The sequence below is a fragment of the Pituophis catenifer genome, unplaced genomic scaffold (assembly GCF_029215685.1).
Source record: "Pituophis catenifer annectens isolate HBS135680 unplaced genomic scaffold, rPitCat1.0.hap2 SCAF_8, whole genome shotgun sequence".
Lineage (NCBI taxonomy): Eukaryota > Metazoa > Chordata > Lepidosauria > Squamata > Colubridae > Pituophis > Pituophis catenifer.
The window spans coordinates 80,084,122-80,101,827 of NW_027256888.1; the positions used below are offsets into that span (position 1 = coordinate 80,084,122).

At 46.7% G+C, this 17,706-nt stretch overlaps 1 protein-coding gene across 1 annotated transcript in view; it reads right to left on the reverse strand.

Moving 5' to 3' along the window:
- Positions 1–4,048: 4,048 nt before the first annotated feature.
- Positions 4,049–17,706, reverse strand: part of SMOX (spermine oxidase) — a 61,403-nt gene continuing 47,745 nt past the window's right edge. Inside the window, exons 5-7 of the mRNA XM_070948825.1 lie at positions 12,488–13,187; positions 6,326–6,486; positions 4,049–4,574 (exon numbers count right to left, since the gene is read on the reverse strand). Of these exons, the coding sequence (XP_070804926.1) occupies positions 4,437–4,574; positions 6,326–6,486; positions 12,488–13,187 (999 nt within the window). The 3' untranslated portion in view covers positions 4,049–4,436. The remainder of the gene's footprint in view (positions 4,575–6,325; positions 6,487–12,487; positions 13,188–17,706) is intronic.

Below are 17,706 nucleotides of genomic sequence, written 5' to 3' on the forward strand. Positions count from 1 at the left end.
AAGTGACTTATGACTTTTTTTTTCCCCACTCACGACCGTTGCAGCATCCCCATGGTCACATGATCAGAACTCAGCCGCTTGACTGCTGACTCATACTTATGACGGTGGCAGTGTCCCAGGTGGTTTTGCGACCTTCTGACAAGCAGAGTCAATGGGGAGTACAGATTCGCTTAACGACCGCGTTACTCGCTTTAAACAACTGCCGTGATTCCCTTAACAAATCATGGCAAAAAATGTCATGAAATGGGGCAAAACTCACTTAACAACGGTCTCACTTAACAACGTACATTTTGGGCTCAATTGTCGTAAAATGAGGACTATCTGTATTTGCAGCTTAGATCGAATAGCCCTAGAATGTGTGTTTCTTTTAAAAAAAAAACATCCAGAAATGAGCATATTCTGATTTTTTCTCTTATAGATGTGAACACCAGAGGGCAGGCGTTAACCATTTTTGCATTTAAAAAATTCTGTTTGAAAAGGGAGCCTTCAAAGCAGAGAATTAAACCATTTTAAAATATAACCAATGTATTATTATAGTGCAAGATTGAACATTCATGAATATTTCTCAAATACAGCAAAGGTTTGTCCGTGAAGCGATGGCACAACTAGACATCCTCCAGGTGCCCCAGATCGCAACTCCCATCATTCCCAACCGCATGGGATCCAGCTGCAGAGATATCTACTGTAGAAAAGCAGAGGTTGGGCCAGTGGTGAAATGTCAAATTTGTTACTACCGGTTCTGTGGGCGTGGCTTGGGTGGAGGTAATGTGACTGAGTGGGCGTGGCCTTTTTGTTTTTTTAACTTTTAAAACCATTTTTTCTACAACCTCTTCGGTTGAAGAGGTTGTTAAAAAAAAGCTTTTAAAAGCCTCTGACGATCCCAGCTGAGCCGCTCGATCATCAGAGGCTTTTTTTTTACTTTTAAAAGCATTTTTTTTGGCCAAAGAGGTTGTAGAAAAAATGCTTTTAAAAATAAATTTTAAAAGCCTCTGATGATTGCATGGCTCAGCTGGGCATGGAGGGGGGGGCAGGGATTTTTGCTACTGGTTCTCCGAACCACCCACTGCCATCGCTACCGGATCAGACGATTCGGTTCGAACCGGGAGCATTTCACCCCTGGGTTGGGCCCTAAAATCACTGCCAAAAACGGCCACGAAATTCCCACGCAATGACGGTGAAGGCAGACTGTCACGTACTGGCCGCAAAGCCCTTGCAGAGATGAAAAAGTAGCAAAAAAAGAATCACGAAAATTATTAATGGGATCAATTCAGCCAGTTTGGACCGGTTTGGGTGAATCGTGCGCGGTGAACCGGTGGTAAAATTATGTAAAACCCGCCTCTGAATGGGATGAAGCACTTCCCCTATGAGGTATCTCAGCTGTTTTGTTTTATTTTTTAAATGTTTATAATTCAGATTTAGAAAGCTTGTCCCACTCGGCATGAATTTTGGGCAGGATTTAATTAATCTCAATGCAGTAACTAAAAATGCAGCTAGGTATCCGGACATAGAACAAGAGATAACGTATTATGTTAGACAGAAATGCTGACTAGGTGACTTTTGAGCCACTAGGAGTTGGTGAGTTCTAGTCCCACCTTAGGCACGAAAGCCAGCTGGGTGACTTTGGCCAAACACCAGGAGATGGTGAGTTCTAGTCCCACCTTAGGCACGAAAGCCAGCTGGGTGACTTTGGCCAAACACCAGGAGATGGTGAGTTCTAGTCCCTCCTTAGGCAGGAATGCTGACTAGGTGATTTTGAGCCAATCACTAGGAGTTGGTGAGTTCGAGACCCACCTTAGGCACGAAAGCCAGCTGGATGACTTTGGGCCAATCACCAGGAGATGGTGAGTTCTAGTCCTACCTTCGGCATGAAAGCCAACTGGGTGATTTTGGGCCAATCACCAGGAGATGGTGAGCTCCAGTCCTACTTTCCAGGTGGTGCCTCATCCAAACAAAACCCGATCTGCTTAGCTTCCTGGATATATGACGTTTTGTGCCAGCACCCAACACGGTTGCTCTATGACTGCTCTGGTTTCCATGTCATCTGAGTGAAGGGATGAAAATATGATGGCATTTCTTCCCTCTTGTATTTATTTCAAACGGTAGCCCTCCCTCCCTTCCACCCTTCCTCCCACAACTTCCAAACCGGTCTAATATCAAATGATCCGGCTGTAAACAATTGCTAAATTTAGGGCAGCCGGAGAAATCCATACCCCATCATGAAGGGCAGATCGACCTTAGTGAACCTACCAAACAGATAATGTTGTATCTGGGAAAGAGAATAAACTAGAGTTGGCCTTTTTATGACTTGTGGACTTCAACTCCCAGAATTCCTGAGATAGCCATGCTACCTCAGGAATTCTGGGAGTTGAAGTCCACAGGTCATGAAAGGGACATAGTTCCCCATGCTGCCTCAGGAATTCTGGGGGTTGAAGTCCACAGGTCATGAAAGGGACATAGTTCCCCATGCTGCCTCAGGAATTCTGGGAGTTGAAGTCCACAGGTCATGAAAGGGACATAGTTCCCTATGCTGCCTCAGGAATTCTGGGGGTTGAAGTCCACAGGTCATGAAAGAGACATAGTTCCCTCATGCTGCCTCAGGAATTCTGGGGGTTGAAGTCCACAGGTCATGAAAGGGACATAGTTCCCCATGCTGCCTCAGGAATTCTGGGGGTTGAAGTCCACAGGTCATGAAAGGGACATAGTTCCCCATGCTGCCTCAGGAATTCTGGGAGTTGAAGTCCACAGGTCATGAAAGGGATATAGTTCCCCATGCTGCCTCAGGAATTCTGGGGGTTGAAGTCCACAGGTCATGAAAGAGACATAGTTCCCTCATGCTGCCTCAGGAATTCTGGGGGTTGAAGTCCACAGGTCATGAAAGGGACATAGTTCCCCATGCTGCCTCAGGAATTCTGGGGGTTGAAGTCCACAGGTCATGAAAGGGACATAGTTCCCCATGCTGCCTCAGGAATTCTGGGAGTTGAAGTCCACAGGTCATGAAAGGGACATAGTTCCCTATGCTGCCTCAGGAATTCTGGGGGTTGAAGTCCACAGGTCATCAAAGGGGCATAGTTCCCCATGCTTCCTCAGGAATTCTGGGAGTTGAAGTCCGCAGGTCATGAAAGGACCATAGTCCCCTACCTCCGATGTAGACAATACCTTTGTCATGATACCAAACAAAAGGAACAACTAAGGAAGATACATGACAAAACCAATAACATCTTCAAAGGAATAAAATTCACACAGGAAGAAGAAAATAACACCGGACCACCCTTCCTGGATATCCTCATCCGCCGAGGAAATGATGGAAAATTCTTGAAAAACAAGTGCTCCACTACCAAAGTAACAAACCTGTGTGGTTTCTAGTGATTTCTAGTCCTGCCTCAGTCATGACAGCCAACTGGGTGACTTTGGGTCAATCACCAGGAGACAGTGAATTCTAGTCCTGTTTCAGTCATGACAGCCAACTGGGTGACTTTGGGCCAATGACCAGGAGATGGTGAATTCTAGTCCTTCTCTAGCCACAATGGCAGTGGCTCGCTTGACAACTGCAGCGAGGAAGGTCGTAAAATGGGGCCGAACTCCCTTAACCAATGTCTCGCTTAGCAACAGAAATATTGGGGGTCCGTTGTGGTTGTAAGCCGAGGACTACCTGTATTATATCACACATTACTTCACATTGGAACACAAATTCTATCATGTTACTTTTCAGAAACCAAGAGGACACTGGAAATAATAACTTCAGAAAATATTCATTTGTTCTAGATTTCTCAACAGTGAGAAGATATGTCAGAAGATCTAGTCTGGTTTAGTGGTGAAGGCACAAGGCTAAAAACCAGGAAGCTGTGAGTTCTAGTCCCGTTTTAGGCATGAAAGCCAGCTGGGTGACTTTGGGCCAATGACCAGGAGACAGTGAGTTCTAGTCCTTCTTTAGGCATGACAGCCAACTGGGTGACTTTGGGCCAATGACCAGGAGATGCAAGGAATGAATGCTGCCCACATACCAGAAAAGAGTGACCATTGCAACATTTATTGAACTATAGAAGGCACTTACAATACCGGGAGAGAGAGAGAGAGAGAGAGAAAGAAAGAAAGAAAAAGAAAGAAAGAAAGAGGAGACGGAGAGAAATCTCCCCCCGAGGTGAGAAAAAGTGGGACACGAGGAATCCACCTGTGCCCAGGGCTGAAGGAGCATCCTTTCCTGTTAACAATACAGTACGTGGAAACAAAACTACAGTCCACCAACTAGGGGTTAAAATAGCAAAGACTTTTTTTTTTTTTTTGTCATATAAAAAGATAAAAATGTTCCTTAGGATCCAAGTTTTTTTTAAAAAAAAAAAAGAAAGGAGAGAAAAAAAGGAAAGTTTGGTTTAGATGCACAAACAGTGAATGGAATTAAAAGTTTAAAAGATCTTCTTCTGTAGTTTATCCCCGGCTTCTCAATTCTTGCAGGACAGAAGATCTTGGTACATTTCGGTCAGATGAGCCGCCTCCCTCTGGCCAGACAGCAAAGCACCATGGGTAGTAGAGTAGTACTTCCTGTGCGTGGCCTCGCCCGAAAACATCACCTGCTTAGGCTGGAGATCCAGCCAGAAAGAGGAAAAACAGAGAAAGGTCTTAAGAAATGTTTCACGAAACAATAACACGACAGGTAGTCCTCGGCTTACAACGGTTCATTTAGCGACCAAAGTTACAACGGCAACTGAAAAAAGCGACTTGGGTCCATTTTTCACACTTACGACCGTTGTGGCATCCCCGCGGTCACGTAATCAAAATTCCGAGGCTTGGCCACTAGTATTTATGACGGTCAGAGAGTCCCAAGGTCACGCGATCCCCTTTTGCGACTTCCAGGAGGAAACCAGATCCACTTAACAACCGTTTGACTCACTTAACAATGGCAGTGGCTCGCTTGACAACTGCAGCGAGGAAGGTCGTAAAATGGGGCCGAACTCCCTTAACCAATGTCTCACTTAGCAACAGAAATATTGGGGGGTCCGTTGTGGTCGTAAATCAAGGACTACCTGTATTATATCACACATTACTTCACATTGGAACACAATTTCTATCATGTTACTTTTCAGGAACCAAGAGGACACTGGAAATAATAACTTCAGAAAATATTCATTTGTTCTAGATTCCTCCACAGTGAGAAGATATGTCAGAAGATCTAGTCTGGTTTAGTGGTGAAGGCACAAGGCTAAAAACCAGGAAGCTGTGAGTTCTAGTCCCGCCTTAGGCATGAAAGCCGGCTGGGTGAACTTCAGCCAATCACCAGGAGACGGTGAGTTCTAGTCCCGCCTTAGGCATGAAAGCCGGCTGGGTGAATTTCAGCCAATCACCAGGAGACGGTGAGTTCTAGTACCGCCTTAGGCATGAAAGCCGGCTGGGTGAATTTCAGCCAATCACCAGGAGACGGTGAGTTCTAGTACCGCCTTAGGCATGAAAGCCGGCTGGGTGAATTTCGGCCAATCACCAGGAGACAGTGAGTTCTAGTACCGCCTTAGGCATGAAAGCCGGCTTGGTGAATTTCGGCCAATCACCAGGAGACGGTGAGTTCTAGTACCGCTTTAGGCATGAAAGCCAGCTGGGTGAATTTCGGCCAATCACCAGGAGACGGTGAGTTCTAGTCCCGCCTTAGGCATGGAAGCCAACTGGGTGCCTTTGCGCCAATCACCAGGAGACCGTGAGTTCTAGTCCTGCCTTAGGCATAAAAGTTGGCTGGGTGACTTTTGGGCTACTCACTTTCTCTCAGCCTAACCTACCTCACAGGGCTGTTCTTGTGGGGAAAATAGGGGGAGGAAGGAGTATCAGGTATGTTTGCTGCCTTGAACTACGTATAAAGTAATAAATATAAATAAATACATAAATAAAAATTACGACGTTCTGTATATTTTCTGATATATTGTTGTTAATTTTGTTAATACTTTCACATTTATACTTTTATGGCCTTGAAAGATGCCCAAAATCACTTTGGATACCGAGATGGGCAGCATCAAATTTAACAAATAACATTCTAAGAGGAGGAGGAGGAGGAGGAGGAGGAGGAGGAGGAGGAGGAGGAGAACTGTGGGGTCCTTAGTGCTCTCTGAGCTTGATTGTTTTCTTGCAGACGTTTTATTATCTAACTAGGTAACATTATCAGTGCTAGAAGGGAGTGTGGTTTGCTGAGAGGAGGAGGAAGAGGAGGAGGAAGTGAAGGAGGAGGAGAAGGAGGAGGAGGAAGAGGACTGTGGGGTCCTCGGTGCTCTCTGAGCTTGATAAGTTATCTTGCAGGCCTTTAATCACCCAACTAGGCAACATCATCAGGACTAGCCGTGCTAATACCTACCACTGTTTTGGAACTCTCTGTGTAAGGCAAGGGTTTCGCGAGTTTCTCCACATCTGCTCCGCTCGACCCAACTTGCGTGTAGGAGTAAGAGCCGCGGAAATAGGGGTTGCTGCCCCATGAGGATCGAAGGATCCGCCGAGGTTTCGGAATGTCTGGATTCCCTAAAATGAAAAAAGGAGATTGTGGAAGCTGTTAACAAAAAAAATTATAGCCCTCAAATTCGAATCTTAAATATAAGACTTCTTATATTTTGGCTTTGATTTTCTAGCAGGAAGATGTTTGCTCCCAGAGAAATCCGCCTTAGCACCAATGAATGTCTACTGTTAGTTCTGAATCAAGGGTGAAATGCTCCCAGTTTGGACCGGATCACCCGATCCGGTAGCGATGGTGGCGGGTGGTTCAGAGAACCGGTAGCAAAAATCCCTGCACCCCTCCCCTCCATATCCAGCTCTTTAGTCAAAAAAAATGCTTTTAAAAGTTAAAAAAAAAGCCTCTAACAATCCCAACGGCTCAGCTGGGATCGTCAGAGGCTTTTAAAAGCATTTTTTTCTACAACCTCTTCGGCCGAAAAAATGCTTTTAAAAGTAAAAAAAAAAGCCTCTGATGATCGTGTGGCTCAGCTGGGATCGTCAGAAGCTTTTAAAAGCATTTTTTCTACAACCTGTAAATTGCTGGAGCAGATTTTTTCCCCCCTTGTGCTAATCAAGCTATGCTGAAAACGAAAATGAAAGTAAAAGCAGGCTGTTTGCTGCAAGGAGGCAAAATTGCTCAGAGGCAGAGACAGAGGGAGATTTCTTTTTCTTCTTTTCCTCACCCAAAAAGGTAGGTGCGTCTTATACTCCGAAAAATACAGTAGTTCTCGACTTACAACAGTTTGTTTAGTGACCGTGCGAAGTTACAACGCCATTGAAAAATGTGACTGATGACCATTTTTCACACTTATGACCCTTGTGGCATCCACATGGTCATATGATCAAAATTCAGACCCTTGGCAACTGACTCGTATTTATGACGGTCGCAGAGTCCCTTATGCGACCTTCTGACAAGCAAAGTCAATGGGGAAGCCAGATTCGCTTAATCGCCGCGTTGCTAATGTAACAACTGCAGTGACTCACTTAATGACTGTGGCAAGAGAGGTCGTAAGATAGGGGCAAAATTCACTTAACGAATGTCTCGCTCAAGAACAGAAATGCCGGGTTCCAAGAGATTATTCTAGCAATTCTGAAATTTTTGTTGTAGAGAGCTGGATTAATGTACAGCAGGTAAAAATCCAGAGGAATCTTGGAAAACATATAGGTCTTAAACCTGAACTTTTTTTTTATTAGGTATAGTACCAGAAAAAAATTGATAAACGAAGTGTATTCAGTAGTGGCCAAAATTGTGGAAACTTTTGGGGAAAAGTATATTTTCTAATACTAGCTAATAATATCATTTTTTTTTTTTGAGTAGTACCATAAAGTTATATATCAATGGAAAGATAATTTAATCAAGAATGCAATGCAATAACTTTTAGGAAGGATTTGCTATTAGAAGAGCAGTTACAGTATAAAGAAGAAAAGTGAAACACGTAGAAAAAACGATAGACAAAAATTTATTTGATTTGATTTGATTTCTATACCGCCCTACTCCCGAAGGACTCAGGGTGGTGCACAGCCAAACAATAAAATACATACATACAAAATTTAAAAGTGGAATTAAAATCAAATTAAATAGTTTTGGCCCAGGCAAATTAAAACCCCAATCAATTTAAAACCAATTTTAAAATTTGAATATATAAAATACTAAAAAATATTAAAAAATTAAAAATCTTTTATAAAAGAGGGAGAAAATTAGGCCAGGCCCGCCTGGTGAAATAAAAAGGTCTTTAAGGCGCGGCGGAAGGTGCGCAGATCCGGGATCCTCCGTATCTCCGGGAGGAGCTCGTTCCAGATAGTAGGTGCCCCCACAGAGAAGGCTCTCCCCCTGGGGGCCGCCAGTCGACATTGTTTGGCCGACGGCACCCGGAGGAGCCCCTCTCTATGGGAGCGTACCGGCCGGTGGGAGGCTATTGGTGGTAGTAGGCGGTCCCGCAAGTACCCAGGTCCTGAGCCATGGAGCGCTTTAAAGGTGGTAACCAAAACCTTGAAGCGCACCCGGAAGACCACCGGGAGCCAGTGCAGCTCGCGCAGGAGGGGTGTTACATGGGAACGCCATGTCGCTCCCATTACCACCCGCGCGGCCGCACTCTGCGCCAGTTGGAGCCTCCGGGTGCTCCTCAAGGGGAGCCCCATGTAGAGAGCATTACAATAGTCCAGGCGGGAGGTGACGAGGGCATGAGTGACTGTGCGTAAGGAGTCCCGATCCAGAAAGGGACGCAACTGGCGGATCAGGCGAACCTGATGAAAAATCTTCCCGGTCACGGCCGTCAAGTGCTCTTCTAAAGACAGCCGTGAATCCAGGAGGACGCCCAAGTTGCGCGCCCTCTCCGTGGGGGCCAATGATTCGCCCCCAATAGTCAGCGATGGCACCAACTGACTATATCGGGACGTCGGAAACCACAGCCACTCGGTCTTGGATGGGTTGAGCCTGAGCCTGTTCCTCCCCATCCAGATCCGCACGGCCTCCAGGCAGCGAGACATCACTTCAAGGGCATCGTTGGGGTGATGATCCCAAAAATGATCCCTATGTCAGTTAATCCTTAGTTGGGTAACCTTTAGCATGAATGACGGCCTTACAATGTCTTCCCATGGAGTGAACCAAGTCTTTTAGTTCTGCAGCTGTTCTAATGTGAAACCAAGATTGACGGATTGCTTCTATTAACTGGGTTTTATTGCTGGGTCGCTTCTGGCTAACAGGGTTCTTTATTCTCCACAGATTTTCCATTCGGTTAAGGTCTGGGATATTTCCCAGGCCATTCCAGCAGTGGAATAGGATTATCTTGAAACTCCAAAAAAAAAGTGGTGTTATTAGCCATCAAACCTCAAAAATACACTTTTCCCAAAAGGTTTCCACAATTTTGGCCACTCCTGTATTTAATATTGCATGGATTAACAGCAGTGAGGATTGTATTTGCTCAGCATTGGGAAAATGAAGAAATACCATCCTATGAAGAGATAATTAAGATACTGGGACTGTGCAGAAATGGACAGATTTACGTCGAAGATCAAACAGAAAGAAGATACAGAATACTATCAAACATGGAATTTATTTTACAAATGGCTGGAAAAAAGGGGTAAAGATTAGGAATATAATTTGTATTGTTCAGCAAAAAAAAATAACCCAGAACACGATGTTTATTAAGCACTCATTAAATGTCATAGTAGAAAATTAATAAAACTTAAAACGGAAAAATCAAGAGGAATCTGGGGCCAAACGGTTAAATAAATATTATTAAAAAGTATCACATTCCTTCGGATGACGGTTGCAGAGTTAACTAACCATTTATTTACGGTCATGCCCAGGTTAAAGGAAAAAAACCCGCAGGGTAACAAGCCAAAACAATTCTCCTAAAACTGGTTTTTCTGCTTGGGGAAAGTTGCTGCCAGCGTCTTCAAACGGAAACACAAATTAGACGGATCAGCAGAAAATACCTCTCAAGAGCCTGACTTAGGTGTAACCTATGACTCACTCATATTTCTATTCTGCAAACACAAGAACTGCATGTAATGTTGGTAAATAATTTGAAATAATTGAAGCCGACATTCCCAAACCAGGTTAAGAAATTACTGGGGGAGGAGATGAGGGTGAGACATCGAGCAGCACATTTGTGAAATTTGGTTTGAAGTAGGTAGACCGGGGGTTTCAAACTCAAGGCCCACGGGTCGCATCCAGCCTGAGGGGTGCTTAAATCCGGCCCACGGAGCTGGCCTGGAAATATCAAAGGACCAGCCTGTGGTGCTTCGGCCGGCCCCCGCAGCCCGTTTTCAGCCTCCCCGGCCTCCTGCAGCACTCTGCCGGCCAAAAAGAGGCCGCGGAGAGGCGTCCATAGGGCCCGTTTCTGGATGGCGGAGTGCTGCTGGAGGCTGAGGAGGCTGAAAACGGGCCACATGGGACCGCCCACACACCCCTTGCGCCCCATTTTGGCTGGTAAATTGCTGCAGGAGGCCTTTAGGCCGAAAACGGGGCAAACGGGGACACACACACACACACACAGGTGCCCCAGAGGTAGGTTTCAGCAGGTTCTGACCAATTCTGGAGAACCGGTAGCGGAAATTTTGAGTAGTTTGGAGAACCGGTAAATACCACCTCTGGCTGGCCCCGCCACCATCTATTCTCTGCCTCCCAAGTCTCGGCTGATCGGGAGGAAATGGGGATTTTGCAGTAACCTTACCCTGGAGTGGGGTGGGAATGGAGATTTTGCAGTATCCTTCCCCTGGAGTGGGGTGGGGACGGAGATTTTACAGTATCCTTCTCCTGCCACGCCCACCAAGCCACACCCACAGAACCAGTAGTAAAAAATTTTGAAACCCACTGCCGTGCCCCAATTTGGCTGGCAGGGGGCTGCAGAAGGCATCCGTCCTGTCTCCCCCAGTGGTAGGTTGCTTCCGGTTCTTTCCGGTTCCTGCGAACCGGTAGTAAAAGCGGCAGGAGGCTCCGCTCACCCACCCAGATGTCACAATTAACGATCTGCGCATGTGCAGAAGCCGTGCGTTGGCACGCTCAAGCAAAGCAAGCTCGCGCACGTGCTCCTGTTGCGAACCGGTAGTAAAGGTAAGTAGAACCCACCCCTGGTCTCCCCGCCCCCCAGCTTCCTGTCCCCCCCACACCAGCCCGCGGAGGAGAACTACAATGCTGATCCGGCTGTTGAAATCCAGTTTGACACTCCTGATGTAAACTATATGTCAGCACATATTATTACTTGAGACGACCTCGAAACCTGACACTATACTTTCATCAAAAATCCAGTTGTTCACTAAACCGCGAAGTCCAAGCAACATAACAGAAGACGACAATGACGATCAATGGCTTCCATCTTAATTCCAGGAAAAGAATCTTGATCTATCCATCTGTAGTTATTAAGATTAGAGCTTAATTCAAAAGAAGTGTCCCTTCAGTTTTTCCTTCTCCTTTGAAAAACTCCTTGGAAGCACCTACCTTTATCTTGGTCCCATCATAAATGGGACGTGACTCCTTCAACAATGAGAAAGTTCTGCTTGGAACTCCTTGGAAGCACCTACATCTGCCTTAAATGAGACGTGGCTCCTCCCACAATGTTTACGTTCTTCATGAGACTCCTTGGAACTACCTACCTAAACCATGGTACCATCATAAACTGAATGGGACTCCTCCCACAATAATGAAATTCTGCCTGGACTCCTTAGAAGCATCTACATTTCTCTTGCTCCCACCATAATTGAGATGTGACTCCTCCCACAACAATTAAGTTCTGCAGGAGACTCCTTGGAAGCACCTTCCTTCATCTTGATCCCATCAAAAATGGGATGTGACTCCTTCAACAATGATGAAGTTCTGAACGGAACTTCTTGGAAGCACCTACCCCTGCCTTGGTAGCACCATAAATGGGATGTTGTTAATGATGGGACCTTGGACCCATCATAAATGAGATGTGACTCCTCCCACAACAATTAAGTTCTGCAGGAGACTCCTTGGAAGCACCTTCCTTCATCTTGATCCCATCATAAATGGGATGTGACTCCTTCAACAATGATGAAGTTCTGAACGGAACTTCTTGGAAGCATCTACCCCTGCCTTGGTAGCACCATAAATGGGATGTTGTTAATGATGGGACCTTGGACCCATCATAAATGAGATGTGACTCCTTCAACAATGATGAAGTTCTGAATGGAACTTCTTGGAAGCACCTACCCCTGCCTTGGTAGCACCATAAATGGGATGTTGTTAATGATGGGACCTTGGACCCATCATAAATGAGATGTGACTCCTTCAACAATGATGAAGTTCTGAATGGACCTTCTTGGAAGCACTTACCCCTGCCTTGGTCCCACCATAAATGGGATGTGGCTCCTCCCACAATGACGAAAGTCTGCAGGAGACTCCTTGGAAGCATCTACCTAAGCCTTGGCCCCATGACTGATCATGGCTCAGCACCATGATCAAGTTCAGGGAGAGCCACAATGGGGACCTGCAATACCGATCAGTGCTTCGTTCTCCACCCCAACTTCTAGATCCACCTTCTAGATCCCAAAGGGAAGGACCACAGACCTGTAAATTTGCGAAGCATCTCCGTGCAGGTCTCTGCGACTGTTTCATCATCGTACTTCTCCATGATGAGGGCCTCCTCGCCACAGATCCAGCCACTCAAGACGTGGCCGTAACGCTCCGGCGGGTAGAGGACATCAAAGCTGCAGATCTTCTTATACCACAGCTCTTCTGGATAGGTGAGGCTCTCGGCTTCCGCTTCGTCTTCCCAAACGAACTGAATGCTGTTGCATTCGGGGCTCCAGAAGGGCGCCTCAAATTCCAGGAAGATCTTATCGGTGGTGCTGATGCCCAGCTTCTGGATGGCCAGCACTTTCTCTTCAGGCAACGGCGGGTAGAACATCTCCTCGTGGCGCTTCTTCAGGACCCCCAAGGAGACCGTCACAATGACGTGGTCCGCCAAGATGAACTCGCAGTCTTCGCACTCCACCAGGACGCTGTACCCTGCGTTTTCCTCCAGGTGCTCCTCGTTGTGGTCGGCCACTTGCTCGATCTCCTTGCTGATGGACTGGTTCCAGTGGATACATTTGACCGGCTTGTTCAGGTGGATGACCGACTCTGGGATGGAACGGGAGAGGATCTCCACAATCTTCATGAAGCCATAAGGGATGATGTGATGGGCTCCGGGGATCTCGGTCCACTCCCCAAATTCGCTGAGAGAGACTTCATCCATGCTGTGAGAGCTGCTCTCACAACTTTCCACCTGCTCCAGAAGAAACGATAATGGAAGATATTTTCGTTAGGATGTTCTTCTCCCGGATGGAAGAACATGAGTGGAAGTCTTTCCTTCCCAACCTGACAACCTTCAGGGGTATAGGCAGTGGTGGGATTCAGCCGGTTTGGGAGAATCGGTAGTTAAATTGCTGGCTAGCTCCACCTCTTCTTGCCCCGCCCCTTCCAGGAGTCCCCACATGTGTCAAGTGTCAAAAGCCCCTTGAGAACATGCCCCATTTTGGCTTCCAGGGGGGCGCAGTGCTGCCTGTCACATCCCTTGGCCACGCCCACCATAGCCAAGCCTACCCAGCCAGTCATTAGGGCAAAGAACTGGTTGTTAAATTATCTGAATCCCATCACTGGGTATAGGCCAATGTTGCCCTACTAGCAGGGGTGTCAAACTGGATTTCTTCAAGGGCCGGATCAGCAGTTCTCCTCCGCGGGCTGGGGGGTTGGGGAGTGGGGGGTGGAGATGGGACGGACGTCTCTTGCAACACTCTGCCAGGCAAAAACGGGCCGCACAGAGTCACCGTGTGGCCCATTTTCGGCCAGCAGAGTGCTGCTGGAGGCTGGGGAGGCTGAAAATGGGCTGCGCAGCCGTTTTTGGCTGGCAGAGGCACCACAGGCAAGTCGTTTGGTATTTCCAGGGCGGCCCTACGGGCCCGATTTAAGCACCCCGCAGCAGAGGTGAAATCCAGCAGGTTCTGACAGGTTCTGGAGAACCGTTAGCGGAAATTTTGAGTAGTTCGGAGTACCGGCAAATAGGACCTCTGGCTAGCCCCAGAGTGGGGTGGGAATGGAGATTTTGCAATATCCTTCCCCTGCCACGCCCACCAAGCCACGCCCACAGAACAGGTAGTAAAAAAAACAATCACCACTGCCCTGCGGGCCGGATCTGGCCTGTAGGCCTTGAGTTTGACACCCCTGCCCTACAGGGTCAACTTCCAAATGTGAAGGCCAATTCCCAGAATTCTCAGCTGTCGCTCAGCTGTGGTGAATTCTGGGAGTTGAAGTCCACCTTTCTGGAAGCCGTGAAGGTTAGAGAACAATATAGAACAGCGTTGGCGAACCTTTTCAGCAATGAGTGCCGAAATGGCAGCACCCGCACCGGCGGGCGTGCAGTAAACCGGAAGAGCAGCCTCCTGCTGCACACACGCACGCCGGGAAGATGATCTTCCGGTTTCTGGCACTCCTGTACACATGAAGACCAGCTGGCGGGCACGCTGCAACCTGGAAGAGCAACGGGCGATGGCTCGTGTGCCCGGAGAGATGGCTCTGCGTGCCACTTCCAGCACATGTGCCATAGGTTCGCCATCACAGTTATAGACATGTCTCATTTTTCCCATACATTATGTCCTATTGACGTATTTAGTGGTTTTGTCCCGATGACAGACTTCCTCAGTCTGGTCTCTTGAGTTTCCAACTGGTTTTCATGTCAAGAGAACCTGATCTAGGACAATGATGGCTAACCTTTTTGTCGTCGCGTGCCAAAAGCAGGGGGAGTGGGGGGGGTTCGTGCATGCATGTGCCCACACTCATAATTCAATGCCCCCGCTGCGCCCTGCCCCCTCCGCATGCACTGAGCCCCCCCATGCTTCCCCGCACATGTGTGCATGATTCCCCCGGTGCCCCGTTTTGGGCCTAGCAGGCCTTCCTGAAGCCTCCGGAGGCCGGAAACGGCCCATTTCCAGACTTCCGGTAGGCCCGTTTTTCACCCTCCCTAGGCTCCAGAGGCTTTCTTGGAGCCTGGGGAGTGTGAAAACGGCCTCCCCCATCCCCCTGGAGGCCCTCCGGAGGCCGAAAACGCCCTCCCAGGGCCTCTGAGCGAGCCCTGTACTTACCTGGCATCCAAAATGGGCCACGTGGAGACTCCTGGGAGGGGAAGGGCGGCAGCGCGTGCATGCACACTGGAGCTGAGCTAGGGCAACGGCTCGCGTGCCCACAGATATGGCTCCGCGTGCCACCTGTGGCACGCGTGCCATAGGTTTGCCACCACGGATCTAGGAAGTCCCAAAGGTGCTTTTTCAGGAGGCAACTGGATGTTCTTTGTTTTTTTTCTTGGAAGATGTTTCGCTTCTCATCCAAGAAGCTTCTTCAGCTCTGACGGGATAGTGAGGAACGGCAGGATTTATAAAAGAAGCTTCTTGGATGAGAAGGGAAACATCTTCAAAAGAAAAATCAAGTTACCTCCAACCAGGACCTGGATGATAGAGAATCTTTACAGACTTTTAGATCTAGGAAGCAGACTGAAGAAGACTGAAGTTTTGTCTTCTCAAGCCAATCGCATTCTTCCTTCTCCTCCTCCTCCTCCACCATCATTTTGTTGGTGGTGATGACTTCAAGTCAATTTTGACTCTTGGTGAGCGCCTGGACAAGTCTTTGCATTTTCTGGGAAGCATAACACAGAAGCCCTTTGACCTGGTCTTCTTCTTCTAGGGCTTCTTTTAACCCCTTCTTTTGTGTTTTGTCTGCTTTATTTTTCAGGATGTGGTTCTTTCTTCGGGGGGTGGGGATGCCTGTCAGCTTTGGAAGCCATATTAGGCCGGAAGCTTCAATGCTGCCACCAGGGTGGATTTGATTTAAATCGAGTTGATTTAAATCACAATTCAAATCATGATTTAAATCACTAGTAAAAAGGCTTGATTTAAATCAACTCGATTTAAATCACAATTTTTAAAGAGCAACTGTCATCTCTGCTACTCCTTTGACCCACTGTTGACTCACCGATAGTCCCCGTGTTGCAAGAATATACAGCCTCCTGCTACGTAACTAAGCTCCATTTCATGCTGAATAAACTAAATTATTTATGCATCTTAAATAGAAAACTATCTTACGATAGATTTTTACCCCACAAGTTTTTTATTAAAATAAATTCGATAAAAATAAAAAAAAATCCGATTTAAATCAGAAAAATACGATTTAAATCAAAAAAAAATCTGATTTTTTTGATTTTTAAAAAAATCATTGATTTTTATCCACCCTGGCTGCCACCTTCTCATGTGTAGGAAAGTAGGAGGGGGGTGGGATTAAGGAGAAGGGTTGTTAGTAGACATAATAGCATTCTTCCTGTCGGTCAAAGTCAGGACGATCCAGCATCTGGAGAAGGTGTAGTCAGGGGGCTGGGGTCGAGATGGAACGGACGTTAAGTGGAGCATGTGATCGACTGGGGAGAAAGGGGATGGTTTGGGGGGTTTTGATTTACTGAGGGGAAAACCCGGGCTTTTCAGATTCGGGTTTTCCCAGATGTGCCAGTTTGCCTATTCTAGTAAAGAGAACTTTGGAAAATGGTCGCTTCCGCGTCTTTACTTGGAGTTGGGGTTTCTCTAGAACGCTGACAGCTGAGACAGAGGAACTGGTCCAAGGTCACCCAGCCGGCTTCATGGCTGAAAAAAGACCAGACCTCACCATCCTCCCAACTTCTGATCTCATGCCTTTATTCACTATTCCAGACTACATTTTACCAACCTAACACAGTGGACCATCGGCCAACGGGTTGGCATAAGACACGATGTCTCTACCACGTTGCCTGGAAAATAAGACGTCCCCTGATAATAAGCCCAATCGGGCTTTTGAGCACATGTGCTAAGCCCCCGCTTCCCAAAATAAACCCTCCCCCCAAAATAAGCCCTCCCCAAAAATATTTAACCGCATGTTCAGCCGGTCCCTGCCATTTCCTCTGGTTAGGGTTAGGGAGACAGAGCTGGAAATTATTTTATTTTATTATTTTATTTTATTTTATTTTATTTTATTTTATTTTATTTTTTTATTTTATTATTTTATTTTATTTTATTTTTTTATTTTATTTTATTATTTATTTATTTTATTACTTACTTACTTACTTACTTACTTACTTACTTACTTACTTATTTATTTATTTATTTATTTATTTATTTATTAGTTCGATTTATATATGCCTCCCTTCTCCGGAGACTCAGGGCGGCTTACAATGCGTTAAGCAATAGCCTTCATACTTTTGTATATACCTGCTTAGTAAGGCTTTTTGCCCCCCCCCCCGAGCGGTGTTCTATTTTATACAAAGTCAGCTTATTGCCCCCACAAACAGGGTCCTCATTTTACCTACCTCGGAAGGATGGAAGGCTGAGTCAACCTTGAGCCTGGTGAGAATTGAACTCGCAGTAATTGCAGGCAGCTGGCAGCTAAGTGCTACTTTTACAGCAGCAGTTTAGTCCACTGCGCCACCAGGTAATCAGGTAAAGATCAGGTAAGATGGCAAGAGGAGCACCGCCTTGCTCCACATGCCCCAAAATAATAAGACCTCCCCGAAAATAAGCCCAAACTCTTATTTTGGGGTTCAAAAAAATATAAGACAGGGTCTTATTTTCAGGAAAACACAGTATGACATGTTATGGCCCAGATTTCTAACCTACAAGCATGAGGAACTTATGGTGGCCCACCAAACATGAGCCGAAGTGGCGCAGTGGTTAAGAGTGCAGTACTGCAGCTACTTCAGCTGACTGCTAGTTCAGCAGATCAGCGGATCAAATCTC